Source organism: Mixophyes fleayi, chromosome 1 (genome assembly GCF_038048845.1).
Source record: "Mixophyes fleayi isolate aMixFle1 chromosome 1, aMixFle1.hap1, whole genome shotgun sequence".
Classification (NCBI taxonomy): domain Eukaryota; kingdom Metazoa; phylum Chordata; class Amphibia; order Anura; family Limnodynastidae; genus Mixophyes; species Mixophyes fleayi.
The window spans coordinates 313,797,604-313,818,646 of NC_134402.1; the positions used below are offsets into that span (position 1 = coordinate 313,797,604).

The window sequence follows — 21,043 nt, forward strand, 5'->3', positions numbered from 1 at the left end:
CTGATCTGTATTCATTTTGGTAATACATGGCTTATAACAAGGTTCACTATAATGTTTCACACAGGAAGTCAGGGGCAGAAAATTGCATCATCCATGGACTCTATTCTTTAACCATCTTAGACAAATATCTTTGTGAATCGTATGGGGTGCTAATGATTTTGTAAACCTGTCATTTGGTTTAACACTATTTTATTTAAGATCTAAGGATTACTTTCTGTAGTAGCTGCACATCTTTTTTCCAACACATATAGCAAAATCCTGCTTCCATCCAATAAGCATAAATATTTTATTAGAGAAAGAATGGGCAACCACTAGCACTTCAGTTGCTGCTGAACGATAATTCCTATTCTGCTCAGCCAGTTAACAGCTACTGTGCCAGAGATCACCCACTATTACTGTACATACAAGATTATGACATGTTTCCTAATACACATTTTGTTGTATTAATCTCTTACTGACCTCCACATGTATGTCCATGTCGTCATCTGTTAAGCAGGGCTGTCTTTTCTCTTTCATATTTAGATTTTGATGATCTAATAAGTGAGTATCTCTCCTTCCTCTTTTGCTAGAGCTCACATCTATGTGCAGGTCACCCTCAGCCTTACGAGATTTGGTTTGTCTGGATCTGCTTAAATTAAATTTTGGAGCATCCTTGGGCATTGGCTTCCCATGCGATTGGCTCTGGCAAAATACCAATTTTTATTTTTATGTATATTAAATCATTCCCCTACACGTTGACATATTTGTGCACACAGGTCAAATCAGGTTTTATTAACACAACATCTCTTAGCTCTATACTGTAGTATGGCTGTTTCATCAGATGGCTGCTTCCAATCCCGTTGCCGTAAACTGAGAGCCTATTTGCAGCAGTGCTGTAAAATACCAAACACTAACAAAAGAGCATACATAAACAAACTTCAGAACACTGTCTCTATTTACTACCATTAATCTTCAGATGAACCCACCAGTATAAACTTGCAGAGCAGTCTTCATATAACACCATTATGTTAATCACTCTGTGTGCTCTCTCTTACCTGTGAAATTGTAACATCTTGGAGCTTCCCAGGAGTTAGGTGTCTACTGATGGTTGGCTCCCAAAGGCTCTGGCCCGGACCACGGTAAGGAAACTTCCATTCCAGGCTCATCTGCACTGATCCAGTACATTTACCGTAGGAATTCGTAAGTGCAAAATCACCTTTGAAAAAGGAGTAGTTAAAAGAAGATATCGAGGAAAAAAGAGCAAAATACCATAGGCTCTCTTAAAAATAATATCTATTAACAAGTTGAAAGTGACTTAATACACGTTCACTTATCAACAATGACAACTTTACAGCACATTAAATCGGATCTAAATTATTGCCTTCAATTTATTTGTAATTATTACAAGTAATGATATTATAATCCAATGAATGCAGCTCCCTCATTATTAACCTTGTTCTCACAGAGCGAAATTTGTAAATGCCCCTGACGTAGGAGTCACCATTTTGCTTATCCTGAAAATGGGCACTAATCTCTTTTCCAGTACCTGTCACAACTGCTCCTTCTAACCCTTTCAATGGGCATTACATCACATACAGGGGGCATTTATTAAAACTGAGGCCAGGGACAGAGGAATCTCCCTAGATGCCCCTTCAGGTCTCACTAAAGTCAGGAAGGGTAATTAAATATTAAAATTCTCAACAATTGGTTGACATATATATATATATATTTGTTAATATAGTGTGTTTTCCTTTTTGGCTTTAGTTCCACTTTAAGTTCTCACCTTGAATGCTGTTTCCCTGTGCCAGTGTCAACAGTGGTACTTCTGCTTTTCCCAAGTAATCTCCTGGCTGTGTCTCTTCATCATCAAACACATAAACATTCAGGCACTCATGCTGGAGATATCGTTCCAGATCGATGGTCGACTGTAAGGGGTAGACAACTTCATCCCCAAACTGAGGGTTGTTACTACAGGGTATGATGGAGGTGGCGTGGTCTGGGTAATGGTAGAAGTGATAAACAATGTATGGACTTGGTTGATGCCCCAAACAGCTCACTTTTAGACTTCTGCACCCCCAGATCCGGATGGTCAATTCATTCTGAAGTCCACTATTTAATGTTGATTTCCAGGACTGAGGAACAAAAAATTAAAAATGCATCAGTTATTTACGCCAATGTACATAAAGGTTATTTTGGTCTGAGCGGATTCTGATTTCACTACCCAGTGCTTAATGCATAATCTTCGTCCCCTCTCTTTGGTCATTTTATAGCACGTTTCTCTCTTCAACTTCATACTTCTCACCTTTTCGGCACCACCAGGTCTGCGAGTGGATAGGTAGCTACATGCTTTGTTTCTTTGTTTTTGGAGGCACTGAGCAAGAGACAGGGACCCGTGCATTCTCAGCCAGTAGTCCAATTCTCCTATACTTTCCCCATTGACATCTAAGGATAGCAGGGGAGTGTTATCATGGTATTAATCATTGATTTTCTTCTCATTTCAAGTTTTAATTATTATATAAAAAATGCACAGGAAATAATATACTGTTTAAGCAGAATGTAAAGTGCTGATTATCTGGTTACCTACTGCTCTGTCAACAGGAAAAGACTGGAGGTAAAGTGCAACTTACCTGACCTGAATATCAAATAATCACAAAATAGATAAAAATAATGAATAGTAAATAAACAAAAATGATGGAGTAAATACATAAAACTAATACTCAAAACAAGAAACCAACATCCAAAGTAAAGCACAGTCAGTTTTTCATGTTTTAACAGAAACCAAAGAATGGTTTATGGATTGCTATGACTAGAGAATTTACCAGTTAGAATTATAGAGCTGTGTACTCTGTCTGTAGTTTGCAGTACTGTGTCCAGTTTCAGCCGACCACGTGCCACTTCACAGTGCTCCCCACCTATAACTCGATAAAGCTCAACTGTTAGTGTTGCAACCCTTAGGTAGCGCAGGAATTCAGGATCTGGAGTTACGGCATAACAAGAAGTGAAGTTGTATTGTGGTCTGATGCCAGTTACAACGGGAGTAGCATGAGTCTCAAAGTCATACAATGAATATATACAGAAAGTGGTGGGTTGAGGATCTTCAATAATGCTTATTCCATAAGGAGTGAAGCAGATGCTGCCAATATAGACCTCAAAAAGAGTTTCCCCACGATGTAGAGAAGGTGGGGAGACACCAACTTCAGAAGTGGGAGAATCGTCAGTGCTAAGTCTCGCAGGATATGTACCATATGCAATGTCCTTGAGCTGAGCTGGAAACAAATAGAAACCAGATTCAATATATTGATGATATATTGAAGTACACAATTACAACATTTTTAACGTACAAAGTATGTACAAATCTAATAACCGAGCCAAGGATTAGACAGGAGCAGGAGTGGTTTTTTTTAAACGCGAGTGTGAAAAATTTTACAGAAACCAAGCAACATTTTTACACATTGGCCAAATGTCATGATTTAACAACATTTTTACATGTAACTGGCCTTTACTGAATATTCCTTGAGAAAATTCTCCACACATTACTCTGCATTTATGAACCAAACAATATGGACCTACTTTGCTTCTTTTTTTGTGCAAGTGCATCTAATTGTTTTCACAGCGCATTTGAAGGTGCAAACCAATTACTGAGTCTTTACAAACATCCCTAAAAGCAGAGTGCCTAGGTTTCTGGATACACATGGGGCTAGATTTACTAATTGCCTATAGCAACCAATCAGATTCTAGCTTTCATTTATTTAGTACATTCTCCAAAATGACAGCTAGAATCTGATTGGTTGCTATAGGCAACATCTCCACTTTTTCAAACCCGCAGCTTAGTAAATCTAGCCCATGGTGTAGAGAGTGAAAACACCACTACAAAGTCCAACCAGCTAATGCTGTAGGACCAGCCTCTTCATTAACATAAAAAAAACATTGCTCAGAGCCACAAAGCAGGGAACACCCATGCAAAGTACCTTCTCCACCTAATTATCTCTCACTGTGTGCTGCTAAATTTTGCACCTTACAGACACCATCTTTGCCCAAATTAGTGTGCATACCTATAAAAATTACTTATATTTGCACAAAAATAGGCACCTTTATGCAAAATTAGAAGCATAGTGTTACAAAAGAGAATTTGTGCTGCGGGTTTGCACTATTTTCTTGTTTGTAAATGAGTCTTCTTGTTTGAGAGTAGAATACATCAAAATGCACATTTATATATATATATATATATATATATTTAATCAAGAATCATTCAGAGTCTATGTAAGCAAACAATATATGCAGTATGGCTCCAATTCAAATATTTTGCACACTTACATGCACAATGTAGTGTATTTGTGTAACTCTCCAGTGTAAGAAAAATTTGGACTTAATGGTACCTTCCAACATCTGGATCCTGGAGCTGCGCTGAAGCAGCCTGGCTTCAATTTCACGCTCCTTTTCTTCTCTTTCTCGGCTCTCACACTCTGCCTTAAGTTTCACAGACTTCAGCTCCTCCTGTCATTGGGTGGAAAGAAAGAGCAAGATAAAAGAAGTGGAAAAAAATATATTGTACAATAAAATAAACATCAATGACATAAGAACATTTACACACTGTACAGAGTAATCATAGATGCAATAACTTGTAGATGCTTACTGTGCTTTTCCGACTCATTGTAGTGTTATTAATGTTGAAGTGTCCACGTGTAATTAATGCCTAACTAGCGCTTGGATATGAAATCTCTAGGCTATTAATTGTGGGTGACGCAGTGGTTAGCAGTGCTACCTCATGGTGGTGTTATATAAATAAATGATAATAAATAATAAAACCTATTACTTTAAGTAAGTAACTTTTTAATGGTTCAACCAAACTTGCCAAAGTCTAACACATATTGTCAATTGTTTAATGAGTAAACCTAATGGAGAATAGCAACAGGTCAAGATGATATATCAATTTCTTTTGGATATTAAGTCAATAACACTGTTTTCCCTTACCTGGTAATCCTTGTTAATTTTATGCTGCAAGAATAACATCTCCCGAATTTTCTCTAGTTCCAGAATGGTCTCAGCATGAGCAGCATCCATTTCCCGCATCTTCCTTTGATTATGTTGCTCCATCTCTCTTCTCTCCTCCTCTCTCCGGAGATCTGTACACTCCATATATGACTCTGCTTCAGGTTGCTTCTGGTTATTTTTTTCTCCCTCATTTACTCTTTTCCTCTCTCTACCTTCATCCCATAGATCCTCCTTCTCACCATCTGTGTCTCTCAATATTCGAAAGTCTTCTGTATTGCAAACCTAAATCAAGTAGACTAAATAGTCATCTTGCTTCTTGGCCTTTTGGCTAAGATCAAGTGAGTACCTGTCTGAGTATGGGTTTCTGTCCGCCCTGAAAAGGCCATGGGAAAGCTTGGTCTGGCCAAAAGGCCAGTAGCATGAAAGCCTGGGATAGTGCCCCTGGAGTAGTGACCCAGGGGTGCCTGAACTCACCTGGGGAGTGGTGACCCTCACTTGATTCAGCACTTAGCACGAACCCTTGCCCCGGCCTTTTGGCTAGGCAGGATCAATTTTTAACATCTCGGCCGAAAGGCTGGGGCCGTTTTACACGGCACTAATTTATTTATTTATTTTTCTCACTGTTTGTCACTTTACTTTTTTATATGTTTTTTTCACGGATTGGAGGAGGTGCTGGAGCCCTTATGGGTCCTGATCCCCGAGAATCTAGGGGGGAGGGGGGTGGTGTGGTCCTAGTGGCTCCCACCCCCCTGAAACCATCTGAGGTCTCCTCTTTCGGGGGGAGGCATAAGTGCCAAGGGAGAAGCTTCGGCAGGAACCCTTGGTTAAAGGGACCCCACTAGCATTGCGGCGAAGGGGGTCTGAAGACCCTTGCCCCCTAAGGGTCCTTATGGAGATAGAGGGACCCTTCCTCTTTGGAGGAGGGTCTGAACGACACCTTGGAGCACGTTTTTTTAAGTTACTCACTTATTTTTTCGAGCACTAGGGTGAAAGCACGATTTTGGGCTTTCAATAATAAAAAAAAAAATAGTCATCGTCTAACTCATAATCCTTCTTCTGCTTTCATAGTAGTTAGAGAATATGCAAATATGGAACTATAGTTGGCAAATGAGATCACATCACATCAGTTTACTGATAACTTAAAGGACATACACCAATCACTTGTGGCTGAAATGATCTAAAATTATATTTATCTGCACTACGACGAAACAGCATTAGTAGTAGAGAGTTTGAAAAAATTATTATTGGATCAATAAGTTATTTATTTTATGCTGTAAGATTTTAAAAGGAATTTAATTGAGTTTTTGCCCAAAATGTTTTTTTTTTGCAGTAGATAAAAGATAATATTTTTTATAAAAGCATTTCTTTAATATATTTTTGTTTAAATAGTGGAACTGGAAGCTGAAGCCAAGCATTGTGTACCACGCATGCTCGGAGCCCGTGCACATGCTCAGTAGATATAAGATATTTTGCTTTGCCAGTTTAGTATCGTGCACCAGGCAAGTTGATAAAGAATGGTAAATTGCAAGAAAAATAATGCAAAATAGAACCCTCATACCTTTATAATAAAGGGGAGATGTAACCAAATGATGTCAGCGGATCGGAATATTCACCATATAATGTGTGAATCACTAAAGTTATTGGCTCACTTTATTGTGTGGCAGAAAATGAAATGTACTAATTTCTTCCATGAGATTTACAGTAACTCAGAAGAATAACACTAGATTTATCATGTAAACCTCTCTCTTTTGTTTTTGTTTTTTTGGTACAGGGTTACAGCAATGTGTATTATTATCCTCATAAATCCTAGACGTAAATTTATAAAGTAAAGGTCAACTTGGATTTTGGCAGCAAATATTGTTCACCTGAGTTTTTTGTGATGTCATTTCCTGCTCACAAGGAACTTTCTTAGCAACAGCTGAAGATAAAACGGTTGATATTTTGTCCTGAAGATTGTGAATTTCTTCCATCTTTTCAAAGAGTTGATACTGCAGCTGGGAGACTTCTTGTTTTAGGTGAATAATTTGTTCTGAGAATGGCAGAAGATAGACTTACTTACTGTACTGTGCAGTGACATCTATAAAACTAATACTGCATTGTCAACAACTATATATCATGTTATCTATTATTGTTTCTGAATAATAGTTATTAGTTTTTTCCTTAATAAACATGAACCTTTCTCATGCTGAAGTTGCTCCTTTGTTTGTGTAAGATCAAATATGTGGCATTGATTTTGTCCCTCCAGTCTAGTAATCTGTGCCTTCAGCTCTGCTTCTGTCACTTTCCATGAGTTCATGCGCTCCGAGTCCATAGAGCTGAGAAAGCAATGAGACCAAGCTCTCACCCACTACTCATCCATTTATAAAGCCTTATCTGTCGTATCACATGACTTTTCTCATCTCACCTTTTAAGAAGATTCTCATAGTTTTCTTTGAGAAGTTCTTTCTCCTTCTCCAGGTCACAAACCCGCTCCTGAAACTACAAAAAGCCACCATATGACTTGTCACCTAAAGATAGCAGCATTATAGAGAGCAGCTCACTATCACAGCCAAGTGACTGATGACGTTATTTATACCACTGTTTACAAAAGAGACTATGGGAAGAAAAATGTTAGAACTCTTTACCATCACCAAAAGAAGGACCTAGCATAAGCTACTGAGCATAAGGTAAACCAGTTTACGTTAGAAATTCACAGATTGTCACTCACATGTATTTAGGGATTGCTCCTTTTGCACACGTGAAAACCAAATGGTTGATTGGTGATGATGAGTGTCCAGTATTCAAAATGACTGAATAAGAAGTGTTAAAAAGTGGCTATATGGGTGACAACAGGATGGCTGAATGCAAGACTGCATGTAGAGCATTTTCTTATAATCATGCATGAAGACAGGAACTCATATATAAAGCGCCCGCACATCAGTTTGGTTTTGCTTTGTTGCACTTAGAAGGTCCGCTCAGTGCATGTCACAGTGCACACCTACTTTCTGGAACTTAGAGATATCTCCGCAAAAACTAAATGTGCACCTCATTCTGCATGAAGGTCTGAAGAACCGCACTGTGCGAAAATGTCACATAAAAGTCCAACCTCCTACCACTTTAGAACTACCCCATTCATTGCTTTATTTTGCAGAACAGTTAACCGTTTGTGCTGCAGATAAGTTGCTGTTTGCATTTTTATTTCAACCTCTAAGCAGCATGTAAAAGGGCTTATATTTCCCTCCACATAGCCTTCTCTAAGCTGCTGAGCACTAGAGCACCAACATTATAGGCAGCTTTTGGCTCCAATGGATTTTTTATTGAAGCTTAGAGAATAGAAACATCTGGAGCCTTCTGAAAGGTGTTCAGGGAGAATAGCAACATCTCATATCTAAGCATATATACTGTATATTAAGTGAATATAGTGAGTGTGTGCAGACAGAGTCTAGTCCAGGGAAGTAGAGGAGGATGTTTTTGAGGTAATAAACTGAACAGAAGCGAATATAAAAGGAAGGCGCTAGTGGAGATGGAACAGTTAGTAGAAGTGGACAGTGAAAGAATGCACAGCAGAACAAATAACCTAGAACACTACAAACAGAGGAGAAAATATAAGATATGCTGGCCGATGAGGAGACAGGACTGCAGTTACACAACTGTGAGTTGTTACTACTCTTGTTATTTATGCTCTTCTGGTCAATGGATTATGCACTGTTATCTACACTCATGGCCAAAAGTTTTGAGAATGACACAAATATAATTTTTTCCAAAGTCTGCTGCCTCAGTTTTTATGATGACAATTTGCATATACTCCAGAATGTCATGAAGAGTGATCAGATTAATTGTAATTAATTTCAAAGTCCCTCTTTGCCATGACAATGAACTTTATCCTAAAAACAAAATTTCCCCTGCATTTCAGCCCTACCACAAAAGGACCAGCTGACATCAGGTCGGTGATACTTCCGTTAACACAGATGAGAGTGTTGACGAGGACAAGGCTGGGAGTTTTAAAAGGAGGGTGGTGCTTGAAATAATTGTTCTTCCTCTGTTAACCATGGTTATCTGCAAGGAAACATGTGCAGTCATCATTGCTTTGCATAAAAAGGGCTTCACAGGCAAGGATATTGCTGCTAGTAAGATTGCGCCTAAACCATTTATCGGATCATCAAGAACTTCAAGGAGAGAGGTTCAATAGTTGTGAAGAAGGCTTCAGGGCACCCAATAAAGTCCAGCAAGTGCCATGATCACCTCCTAAAGTTGATTCAGCTGCGGGATAGGGACACCACCAGTGCAGAGCTTGCTCAGGAATGGCAGCAGGCAAGTGTGAGTGCATCTGCATGCACAGTGAGGTGAAAACTTTTGGAAGATGGCCTGGTATCAAGAAGGCCAGCAAAGAAGCCATTTCTCTCCAGGAAAAACATCAGTGACAGACTGATATTCTGCAAAAGGTACAAACATTGGACAGCTGAGGACTGGGGTAAAGTCATTTTACCCTTTTCAGATTGTTTGGTGCATCTGGAAAAATGCTTGTCCGGAGAAGGAAAGGTGAGTTCTACCATCAGTCCTGTGTCATACCAACAGTAAAGCATCCTAAGGCCATTCAGGTGTGGGGTTGCTTCTCAGCCAAGGGAGTGGGCTCACTCACAATTTTGCCTAAGAACACAGCCATGAATAAAGAATGGTACCAAAACATCCTCCAAGAGCAACTTCTCCCAACCATCAAAGAACAGTTTGGAGACGAACAATGCCTTTTCCAGCATGATGGAGCACCTTGCCATAAGGCAAAAGTGATAAATAAGTGGCTCGGCGATCAAAACATCGCAATGTTGGGTCCATGGCCAGGAAACTCCCCAGACCTTAATCCCATTGAGAACTTGAGGTCAATCCTCAAGAGGCGGGTGGACAAACAAAAACCCACAAATTCTGACAAACTCCAAGCATTGATTAGGCAAGAATGGGCGGCCATCAGTCAGTATGGGGCCCAGAAGTTGATTGACAGCATGCCAGAGCGAATTGCAGAGGTCTTCAAAAAGAAGGGTCAACACTGCAAATATTGACTCTTTGCTTAAACTTAATGTATTTGTCAATAAAAGTCTTTGACAGCTATAAAATACTTGTAAGTTTACTTCAGTATACTATAGCAACATCTGACAAAAAGGTCTAAAAACACTGAAGCAGCAAAATATGTGAAAACCAATACTTGTGTCATTCTCAAAACTTTTGGCCATGACTATATACTTTCCTACTTTTTATACATTATCTCCAGGGGGGGAGTTACTAAAGGAGGTGAGCATGAATTCAGGATTTAATTTGCATCGCCAAGTAAGGACATCAATGCTTTTGATGAACGTGTCATTACTTCCTGCCCATTCAGTGTTCATTGAGGTGGGAGTGGCTTCATGACGCAGTTTGCAGTATTACAACACTACACATTCTGGGTTAATTATCTGCTGTCCTGAAACTCCCCCTAATTCAGGAGTTTCCTGGAATGTAGGTACCTATGCAACTTTTTTTGTAAAGATATTCTAAAATTAACACCTGCCTGGTTTCTTTCTACTGTTGCAAGTTTGTCAACCTTACAAGTTGAAGACAAGTAACAATGATTTGAAAGCATCTTATTATAATTTCATATATGAATTATAAAATGAGTTCATATTTTCTAGAAAAGCATCATAACCACAAACGTACCATTCCATTGTAAAATATCAGCTAAGGTCCTTAATGCTTCTCACTAGGGATGCTGAACTGATGGCTTACCTCAAGAAGGGTCCTCTGAAGGTTCTCCATCTTCTGCTGATCAAACTCCATTGCCACCACTTTACCCCTTTCTTCTTTTAGTTGTGAGCTGAGATCCTCCAATTGAGTCAACACCGCTTTGTGACTCAGTGTCAATGACTTTTGCTTCTACCAAGGTGAAAAAGATACATGATTAGCAGTATCCAATAGGACTTCTGAATCAGTACTTTTTAAAATTTCTATTGTGATTGCAGAAATTCAAACCCAGATTGAAATAATTTACCACCATTTTTGCCCACACCATACCCACAACTTCTCCATTGTAGAAGTTCCTCATGAGTGCATCCCATAGGTATAATATTAGTAAATGAAAATCCCAAATCAGCCTTTAAATGTGCAAATAATAAATATTCCTATGCAGCATAAAATGGAATCTAAAAACAACGATGTGCAATATAGTAAAAATACCCCATTTTTCACCAGCCACCCTAGACCCAGGCTAAATAGGATCATGCCCAAAACTAGGCCTGTCAGTCATGTAAGAGATTGTTTTAGACAGTACAAGTATGATAGAATTGGAAGCTACAATTAATATGGACCAAGTGATTAAAACCTACCTCTTGCAGCTCTGTCTCATAAGACTGACAATGAAAAAGACCAAAAAGGGGAAAGTGTCAATGACAATGATAAAAATGACTATATTAACACTTAAATATACAGCCTGACACACTGATGGGATATTTCAGAGGTTACTGTGCTCACTTGTGAGTGCAAAGAGAACACATGCTCAAAAATAAAAAAAAGGGAAATGGGTAAACCTGGTGGAATATGCTTTATTTACAAGGGACCACAAAGCTTTTACAGAGTGCAGAACATGCTGAATTGTTACACTTGTTTGTAGGACTTGTAAAAAAAGCATATGATTCAAACAAACATTGCTTAGACATGACATTTGAAAAAGTGTCCCCAATCTCTTCTGAGATCACCCATAAGATTGAGCATATTTATGCCTATCTCACTATATGCATCTCACTCAAAAAACACAGACAAACTGGTCTTCTGTAGTTTTAAAGTCCACTGTGTGTAAAAAAACAGTGTTTCCTGGTGTTGTCTGAGTGATATGCTAACTCGGGACCCCGGCAGTCAACCCTAACTAACTGTGTGCCTTAACTGTGTGCCCTTGACCTGGTTTTGGTTTTGGTCCTGACTACCTGCTTGCCTTATATATGATCAACCTAAAAACCTGACGACAATTAAATTGCTTGAGTTAATACACTAACAATTTGGATGAGATGGAAGGAATAGAGAAATTCTTTGGTCAATTGTCAAAAATAGTTTTGTCCTTATATGGTGATAAAAATACTTAAGTAACTTGAAGGTACAACCTCTTTGAGTTGTTGGAATTGTTCTCTGAGAGCGCAGAGATTTGTGTTCTTCTCCCTGAGTTCCTTTTGCAAACGGATATTCAACACATTTTCCTGGATAGTTGTCCTAAGAGAATAAAATTATTAGCCACTCTATGGCAACAATAAAGCATCTGTATTAAACTTACGGTATCATGAGATTCTGTACAATAAGAATTGTTATTGGCATAGTCTAGTAGATATATTTTGTGAGTTCAGAGCACTTAAAGAGTCAATGCTCAGGTGATATCTAAATTTCAAGATGTGTTTTGGTGAGTTAAAGCTCACCGCTGATCCTCAACTTGCTGCATGTGGTGCAGGGAAAGCATCTCTGTGCCTAGATCTCTTGGCTTCACAGTAGACAACTCCTTTAACGAGATTGCAGATTTGTCATCCACGTTGCAGTGCTGCCTTCCAATTATCTGGAACCTGGGGAGCAAGAGATTTATTTTGTCTCTTTTGTCAACTTCATTTTCATGGGACATTTTGATGGGATACTTACAGTCTGTCAATATCTGCTCTGGTTTCATAGCAGTCAGCAGTCACACGTGGGGATCCAATTTCCAGACCTTGCACACGTAGACCTGGAATTATAGTTAGTATTATAATCATTTCTTTATAAGGTGCCACAAAGGTCCTCAGTAAGGAGTAGAACAACAAATTACAATGTACAGTGCTGGGGAGGGAACAAGCTGGAAACAGACTAGCATGAGATACTGTATGATCAGACGTAGATACCGGGGTGAGCAGTAGGAAGACAGGAGAGGAGTAGGCAGGACAGCAATGTAGAGGGTAGATTATAATATGTGAATTAACTCATAGTATTTTAACTGTTGTCCCAAAGAACAACTGTTACCAGGCTTTCACTTACAACATTTACAATTTGGAAATTTTTACAAAATGTACACTATTGGTTATCCTTTAGAATTAGAAGCTACATAATTTAATTTCACTGATATTATAGTTACTCTGCATTTTACCCACCTTTCTTATATTTATCTGGCAATACTGTTTTTTTAACACCGGAATCTATTCTTGCTGTTACTGCACTGTAGGGACAATGCCTGCACCCATCCTGCAACTGCAGTCGTTGCTTATATGTAGACAGCCGGTGCTTTAAGGCTTCATTTCTGTGCTCCAAGTCTCTGACACGGTCTTGTAAGTCGTCAATGACTTCCTCAGCTTCCAAGTCTCTTCCATCTCTCCTAGCACCCAGTGTTTTCTTCCCCCCATGCTGTGCAAGATCCGAACTCAAACGGAGCAATTTTGTAGCCATTCTGTTCAAATAAAAGTCAGATTTCTTTTATTACTCCCCTCTGAGAGCCCAACATTTAATGGATTTACTAATTGATGCACATTTTGTTCCATATTATTACTATATGTAAAAATTGTCAAAGCATGAACAAAATTGAAATATGAGAACTTTGTAACCTCATTGATTTTTCCATTTTTACTGGCAGACAACTGCAGATATAAGCCCACCACATTATGAGAGACATAGCGAATAATTGGCCAGGTTATTATTTTGAAGAGTGGACTATAATACCTCTTAATTTTGTCCTCTTGCTTTCTGACATAGTCCTTTAGAACTAGATTCTCGTCATGGAGGCGCAGGAAATTGTCCTCTAGCTCATTTCGGGATATTAAAGACACTCTGTATCTTGTCTTCAGGTCTTTCTCTACATGGAAAGATTGACATTCAGGTATGAGCAATCATATCAATTTATACATATAGGGCATGATTCAGTAAGGAAAGTAAAGCAAAAAAAATTAGTAACTTTGCACCTTGACAAAACCATGTTCCTTTGGAGGGGGGATGTAAATTTGAAAATGTGGGGATAGTTTTATAGTTGGGGTAGGGCATGTCCTAGATCATCTTTAAAATTCAAATAAAGCATTTGTGTGCTATATGAAAAAACAGCCAATATTTAACTTATGTGCAAAGTAAAAAAAACGAATTTTCACCCCTTGCATTGTAACATGGTTTTGTCTAGGATCAAATGTACTCTTTTGTTTGCTTTGCTCTCATTAATGCATCAGGCCCACAGTGTAATCAAGCAATGCTCATCAAAATATGGAACTGTCAATGGGTGGATGGTTTAAAGGTGTTGGAGGGGTATCCAGGGTCCCAGGCCCTCTCCATTTAAACTTATAGGTGGAAATACGACATTGGCAAACCTTGAAGTAAATTTGAGGTGAGGGGGCTGTTATATACTTCAATAGACTTAGCGAGATGCTGTTTATTGCAGAATATTTGGGAATAAGCTGTGCATAACTTGGAGTAATTGTATATTCTAAATGAATGTAAAACTGAAGCGTAATTCAGAGTGGATATTAATGTTTTTATGAGTGATCAAGAATTAAATAAGAATGATCAAGTGTTTTAGCCTCTCACTGTATCTGTATTTAGTTATCCTCTACCACTAGACAAGTTTCAGCTACAGAGGGAGAAACAAATGTTCATCATTGACATAAAAATGGGAATTTTGGATAGTTTTAGAGGTGTTTATACAGAATCTTTTGCTAGAGTGTGTGTGTGGGGCCTGGGTATAATTAAAGTTTAGTACCTGATCACAGACATGAGTGAGCAAATCACATTCTGCATACACCGTGTGCAGTGTGTCTATGCCAGCAGAATTTCTGGGGACACTTTGGGAGGCATCTGTCTATGTCATAATCCTAACTATAGAATTTTACCTCCACATAGTCCCGATTATTGGATACTTAAAGAGTTTTACAAAAAGTCGGATGTGATTTGGGTGGATTGCGGATCAGTATTATAGAATTATATTGTAAATGTTGGGAAATGAGTCATCTTTTTACACAGGTTGTCCTTACTCCTTTGTCATAGATGTCACCCTTGTATGAGTACAGGCTATATGTGGAAATCTGCCTGCAGACATAGAACAATACACTTACCTTGAATAATATTACTGCTTACAACACACAATATACATTTATAGTGAGAACTGCATCCAGCAACTAAACTACTGCTCCAAAAATTGTCAGCAATAAAAACCAAGGACATTGTTTAGGGACAGAAAAGTCCAGGGAGAACCCTTCAAAACCTGAGACTGTCCCTATAATATAGGGACAGTTGCAGACTGACAGCTATAATATATTGTACCTTTTATTCTCGGAGCCTTTTGAGTCAGAGACCTATTGGAATGGGATCCTCTAATTACATCTGTAAAGCAAACATCAGTAACTTTATTTGTAACTATTTAAGGTCAAAGCAGACTTAGTAATGGGAGTTAAAGAAATGCAAATAGAAGTCAAAGTAAAAAAGGTATAGAGGATGAATTCATTACCTTGTATAGCCGTTATAACTACTGGTCTGCAATCTGTGTCTTTCACAGGAAGGTCTGAAGATGTTTCATCCAACAGTGACATATTCACCCTCTTATAGGTAGTCTAAGATATTGCCAACATTATATATGTCAATATATTGCTATTCAACGTAAGACAGTTAAATCAATGGCTCTTATGGTACTGACCAGCTTTCTGTGTAAAATATTAATCAGTACAATAAAATATTATTAATTGAATCTACCTCCTGGCTTCCACTTTATATCACCTATTTTATCCTTTCTGTTCCATCCTTACATTGCCCTGTGAATTACCTCTTGCAGCTCTCTCTCTGCGCTGTCTCCTTTTTCACTCTGTCACTTCTTCCTCAGGATTAAAGTGTTGATAATCTCAGCCCCATCTGCTCCTGGTGGGGGATGCACTGGCCAATCCATTGAGGATGTTAGTCAGACTCATAGTTGAGCCAAATCCTCACAAAGGAGAACATAGTAAAGATTTACAGAAGAGTAACAACACGATTAAACATTGGATGCTATGTTGTGTTCAATAACGGTATGGCAATGTTTTTTTAAATAAAAAACCCTCTCTGATATCTTACTGTATCGAGCTGCCGAATGTGTTAACTGCATATACATAAGACATAATAATTAGTATAACTGTTATTATTAAACAAGAAATAAATGCTGATATAATAGTATAACAGATTACAGTTATGTACAAAGGTACATTTATTGACTGAACTTAATTAACACTTGTGAATTTAACAATCAAAATGTTTTATTTACTTTACTAAAATAAACAAAAACATCAAAAATGTAAAAAAGAGCCTTAGTCCCTCAGGCAATTAGTGCCCCCAACGTTTTGCAAATATTGCTACAATCAGATAAGTTACTTAAATTGTGTTATAAAGTTACCTTAGTTTTTATCCCATTACATCATGGAATTACTGTGAGATCTATTTATTTAATGGCATCTTTAATATACCTAAATCATTATGTGTCTTTAATGAGACCTAGATCTTTTGAGAAAGTAGCTGTGTCACTTACTATGCTGAAAATGGTTGATGTCAATCAAGCCTCTCCTTTTCCCTCACTCACCTACCTGCTCATCTACAGTACACCTACCTGCTCATCTACAGTACACCATGTTTCTCAGTCTGTGGTGCATGTGCTACAGGGAAACTATTTACAGACTTGTAAATATGAGGGCGCACTTGGTGAGACATAAGAAACATAAAAGACATATGTGGTTTATTTAATAATAACTGGCGGTAGGTCCGATAGCCTATTGCGTTACCTATTGCCATAATGTATAATTTAATAATTTCATTTCAGTTCCACTAATGGACAAAATAAAATAATAATTAAATGTACAATATGTTATAACTATTGCTGAATGAAAACATGCTTTACTCAAATAATAAATCCTTCTTTAAAATGTATTATCTTCTGTTATTGCCATCATGAGAGAGTGTTAATAGAAGAAGGATTGACATAATATTTGTGCCACTGCATTTCTTGCTAAGTAGGCTATCGCCGTTGGTGACTCATTGATGTATAGGATGTTTTAGCTGGAGATAGGGCTTTTCACCCTAAAATAAATAGACCCATGTGTAAGGTTTATTAACAGTTTTTTTTATATATAGCATCTATATATAATATCATGCTTTGCAGATAATATTTAATCATTCGCATCAGTTCCTGCCCCAGTGGAGCGAACAATCTTTAGTCCTTACACACATGCCCATACTAGTCAGGAGCCAATTAACCTGCCATGTGTCTCTTTGGAGGTTGGGAGAAAACATGAATACCCGGAAAAAAAATCACGCAAACATTCAGAGAGCATACAAACTCCACATAGATAGGACCCTGGTTGCAATTGAATCCATGACCTCATGAGGCAGCAATGCTAACCACTGAGCCATCCCTCTGCCTAAATCTGTTTTCATAATATTTTTTTTTTACACAAATCCAGGTAGTATTTCTAATGGATAATCACTTTTCTCTACTTAATCTCAAGCATCCAGTTATCGGAATGTGGTTGCTGCCATGCAAAGCAATAAACCTACCTATATTGTAAACAAATCATGGAGCAGGGTACTTTCTATTTGTTAATATGATAGAACGGCTGTATTCTGGGAAATTGTATACCAGGGAGCAGTACACAAGACACTGGAGATCTGTATAATGGGGAACTGCGCATTGGCTATTGGTGAGCTGTATTCTGGAGAGGTATATATTGTAGAGACAAGGTGGTGTATACTGGTAATATAGAGAATATGCTGCACATGATAGCTGTATAAAGAAGAACAGGATGTGGCCAGATGATCTGCACTATGTGTGGTGCAGTATATGTGCTTTAATCAGTTCAATAATATGCCAAATATTAATGGCTACATGGAGGTACACAACAACAGTTTTGATAAAAATTTGATTTAGGACTGTAATTTTAAAATATAGCATAATCATAATATAATAAATAGGCCACCTATGCACACACGACATCCTAGTAAATAAAATATTATTCCTGAGTCCTGAACTAGGATATATAAAAGTATCCTATCTTTGTGCCTGCTACTTTCAACTGCAAAAAGATTTACTGAAGGCAGCTAAAAGGCTCTGCCAATAACATACTGTAACTGGTAGAACCTAGCATTTATTCTGTTATATAACTCCATGGTAAATGCATATAGAGACTGGATATGAAATCCCCAAATCTCATTCAAGATTTGTTTTTTTTTCCCCTATGTGACACCTTTGTATTTTCAGCCTAGATCAACCTATGTTCTCAGCATACACGGCAGGAAGATGACTGGGCATCTTCTCTGCCCGGGACACCAGCTCTGGTCTCTGCGGCAGATGCTCTGAAAATTGAGTTGCACAGACCTATGCTTACTCATAAAAATGGACGGTTAGAATCTATCTTGCTGCACATATTTTTCTACTCCTGCCAAGCTATAAGTTTCCATCCAATCCTCAGAAGATTTTATACTTGTACCATGGCGTGCAGGCATATTTTCCATTGATGAATGGGCATATAATATCTAAATCATTCTCTTAGTGCATCAAGTCTGAATTCTAAACGTAATTGTTACAAATATTCATTGACAATAACTGAGACTGTCTCATGCAAGGTATCACTATTAAATCCATGCTAAAATCAATATATTAGTAAATAGAGGTATAAATAATAGCGTATTAGTTGGGCAAAAATAACTTCTGAATATATATATATATATATATATATATATATACAAGTTAACCCGTGCATGATACTCATGCATTCTAGACAAATCAAGCTACTTAAGGTGTTAAAAAGGTTCTTGTCATGCATTTGGGCCTAGCACAGGCCTCCTCAGGGGCAGAGCGTTACTTCCCGACCCAAGCGCCCTTTTTTAACGTGGTTTTGTCCACATGTCACCACCTCATCATTTTTCTCCATCACCTCATCCTTCATCTTCATCGCCACATCCTTCATCAAGCTACTTAAGGTGTTAAAAACTCCCCACTGTCACCCCCGGCAACCACCAACCACTCCCAACTGTCACTTCTCCTTCAAGAAATATATAGGTCAGTGTATAACTCTGCCCAGCAGGTGGCGCTGCAGCTTGTTTTTTTTTTCCCACACACGCCACTAGGCATTTATATAGTAGATATATATATATATATATATATATATATATATATATATATATATATATATGTTTGTAGCTGCAGAATAAAGAAGTACAGATTGTATATTTTCACAAAATTACTGTGGATGAAGGTGATGTATACGTATACATTATATGAATGATAAAAATTATAAAATTATACTCACAAGAAAGTACAATGGTACTGTGGTAGAACGATAGAACGAATCCACTTTCCCTAGAGAGGATTGGTTTATCCGCCTAAGGTTGAGTTTTATGTTAATGTAATTTCTCCTATAGGTTAGTCATTGGTTTTATATTTTTTTATTTGTGTGTTAAAAAAAGTGTCAAAAGAATTTTTGAGCCCTTTATAAATAGTACTTTTACACTATACTTTAGGTACTTAACACCCCCTTTTGGATCCTGCTCCCTTATTAAGGACCCTGATGACTTCAGATGCAAACAACAGTGAATCCATTAACATTAATCTTTTTTTTTTAAGTAGGCCACATGTATCAGTGATAATGAAGTTGTTTAGGAATTTGTTTTTATCTTTAGTTGTAATCAGGTTTTTGATCCTGTTTGCTGCCAAAAGATGGCACTGTTGTACAAATTTTGCCTTAGCTTGTAATGGAAAACTAGTAGTTCTCATGTGAAGAAACAGTACCTGATTCAGCTTCCAACGCAACCTGCACGCAACTGCTTTAAAGAAAAAAAGAGCACAGATCTTGAACAGAATTCCGACTGTGTTCAAATCCAAGCAGAAATAAATATACATTTCCATTTGAATCTGGTTCTAAGTATGCTCTGCCTAGAACACAGTGCAGGATACACACCTACATTCATGTGTAACATAAAGTTCCATTAGAATGCATGCAAAAAAATATATTTTATACCGTGTCAGTCATCACTATCAGTCAGCACTTACACCTGCCCTGTAGCTGGTGCAAATGATACAACTAAAAACACGTACTTAAGAGAAACCCAGAACTTGAATTGGCCACATCTGCATTGGCACACACTTACTGTACATTGCCTACGTTCATCCACCCCTTCCTTCCCCCATTTCGCCCTTCAAAACGTAGGCAGTCGTAAGTGTCATTTGTGTTCAGACATGAATTGCATGCAATTGTGTTCAATGGCGTAAGTCCTGTTATGACACATTGGAAGAGATATTTTGCGCAAGATACGCCATGAAAATGGACTTACGTCTACAGATGAATCAGGCCCACAATGTTTACATAGCTGTTGTTATGACAGGGACAGTTAAACCAAGAGGACATTTATTACAATTTAGATGCTATTGAGTTGTACATCTAATAATACTTTTTAATATAAATCATGCTTCCAGATTTCTCAGTAATAAATAATTATTGTCAGTTAATTTTCACAAACCTATCATATTTATTATTATTTATTATTAATTTTTATTTATAGGGCGCCACAAAGTATCCGTAGCGCCGTACAAGGACAAACAATGGCACAGTACAAGGTGAAACAGCACAGTACAAGTAACAGTAAGCACTATAACTCTGGGGGCTCAGGCACAGCATGAAAGAGAGGGAGGGAGGGGAAAAGTGAGTATAGGCAGGTAACTATGGCCCAAGAGGGTGGGCACGGATGACAGGTTGAGAGTCACTGAGGGGAGCATAGAGAAGCGAGAGGAAACAGAGGGCAGAGGGACTGAGAGGAGGTGAGCTGAGTAGCTGGAGAGCGCAGTTAAAAGTGATGGAAACAGAAGGTAGGAGAGCCATGCTCAAAGGAGCGAACAATCTAAAGGGAGGGGAAGACAGACAGACACATGGATGAGACGGAGAGACGGGAGAAACGGAGACGGAGTCGAGGAAGGGGGAGAAGGGAAGAAGGGATGAGAAAGAGAGGTAGCTGACCCGTGGGAGTTTAGGCATGAGACTGGAAGGCTTTAAGGAAAAGGTGGGTTTTTAATGTTCGTTTGAAAGAGGACAGATTAGGGGAAGTTCTGATGGAGCGGGGGAGCTTGTTCCAATGGAGGGGAGCGGCG

The 21,043-nt window shown here is 38.3% G+C and overlaps 1 protein-coding gene across 2 annotated transcripts in view; it reads right to left on the minus strand.

The window, feature by feature from the left end:
* Positions 1-15,779, minus strand: part of RPGRIP1 (RPGR interacting protein 1) — a 28,765-nt gene extending 12,986 nt beyond the window's left edge. Inside the window, exons 1-20 of one of the 2 annotated variants that reach the window (XM_075212173.1) lie at positions 15,707-15,779; positions 15,395-15,497; positions 15,211-15,270; positions 13,630-13,762; positions 13,068-13,360; positions 12,586-12,667; positions 12,372-12,512; positions 12,066-12,171; positions 11,298-11,321; positions 10,702-10,848; positions 7,376-7,449; positions 7,147-7,286; positions 6,837-7,000; positions 4,951-5,253; positions 4,356-4,473; positions 2,799-3,245; positions 2,282-2,421; positions 1,763-2,111; positions 1,035-1,195; positions 460-681 (exon numbers count right to left, since the gene is read on the minus strand). In XM_075212173.1, the coding sequence (XP_075068274.1) occupies positions 460-681; positions 1,035-1,195; positions 1,763-2,111; positions 2,282-2,421; positions 2,799-3,245; positions 4,356-4,473; positions 4,951-5,253; positions 6,837-7,000; positions 7,147-7,286; positions 7,376-7,449; positions 10,702-10,848; positions 11,298-11,321; positions 12,066-12,171; positions 12,372-12,512; positions 12,586-12,667; positions 13,068-13,360; positions 13,630-13,762; positions 15,211-15,270; positions 15,395-15,476 (3,186 nt within the window). In that variant the 5' untranslated portion in view covers positions 15,477-15,497; positions 15,707-15,779. Of the gene's footprint in view, positions 1-459; positions 682-1,034; positions 1,196-1,762; positions 2,112-2,281; positions 2,422-2,798; positions 3,246-4,355; positions 4,474-4,950; positions 5,254-6,836; positions 7,001-7,146; positions 7,287-7,375; positions 7,450-10,701; positions 10,849-11,297; positions 11,322-12,065; positions 12,172-12,371; positions 12,513-12,585; positions 12,668-13,067; positions 13,361-13,629; positions 13,763-15,210; positions 15,271-15,394; positions 15,498-15,636 lie in introns of both variants that reach the window. The other variant, XM_075212164.1, reaches the window with a different exon arrangement.
* Between the last annotated feature and the right edge of the window lie 5,264 nt (positions 15,780-21,043).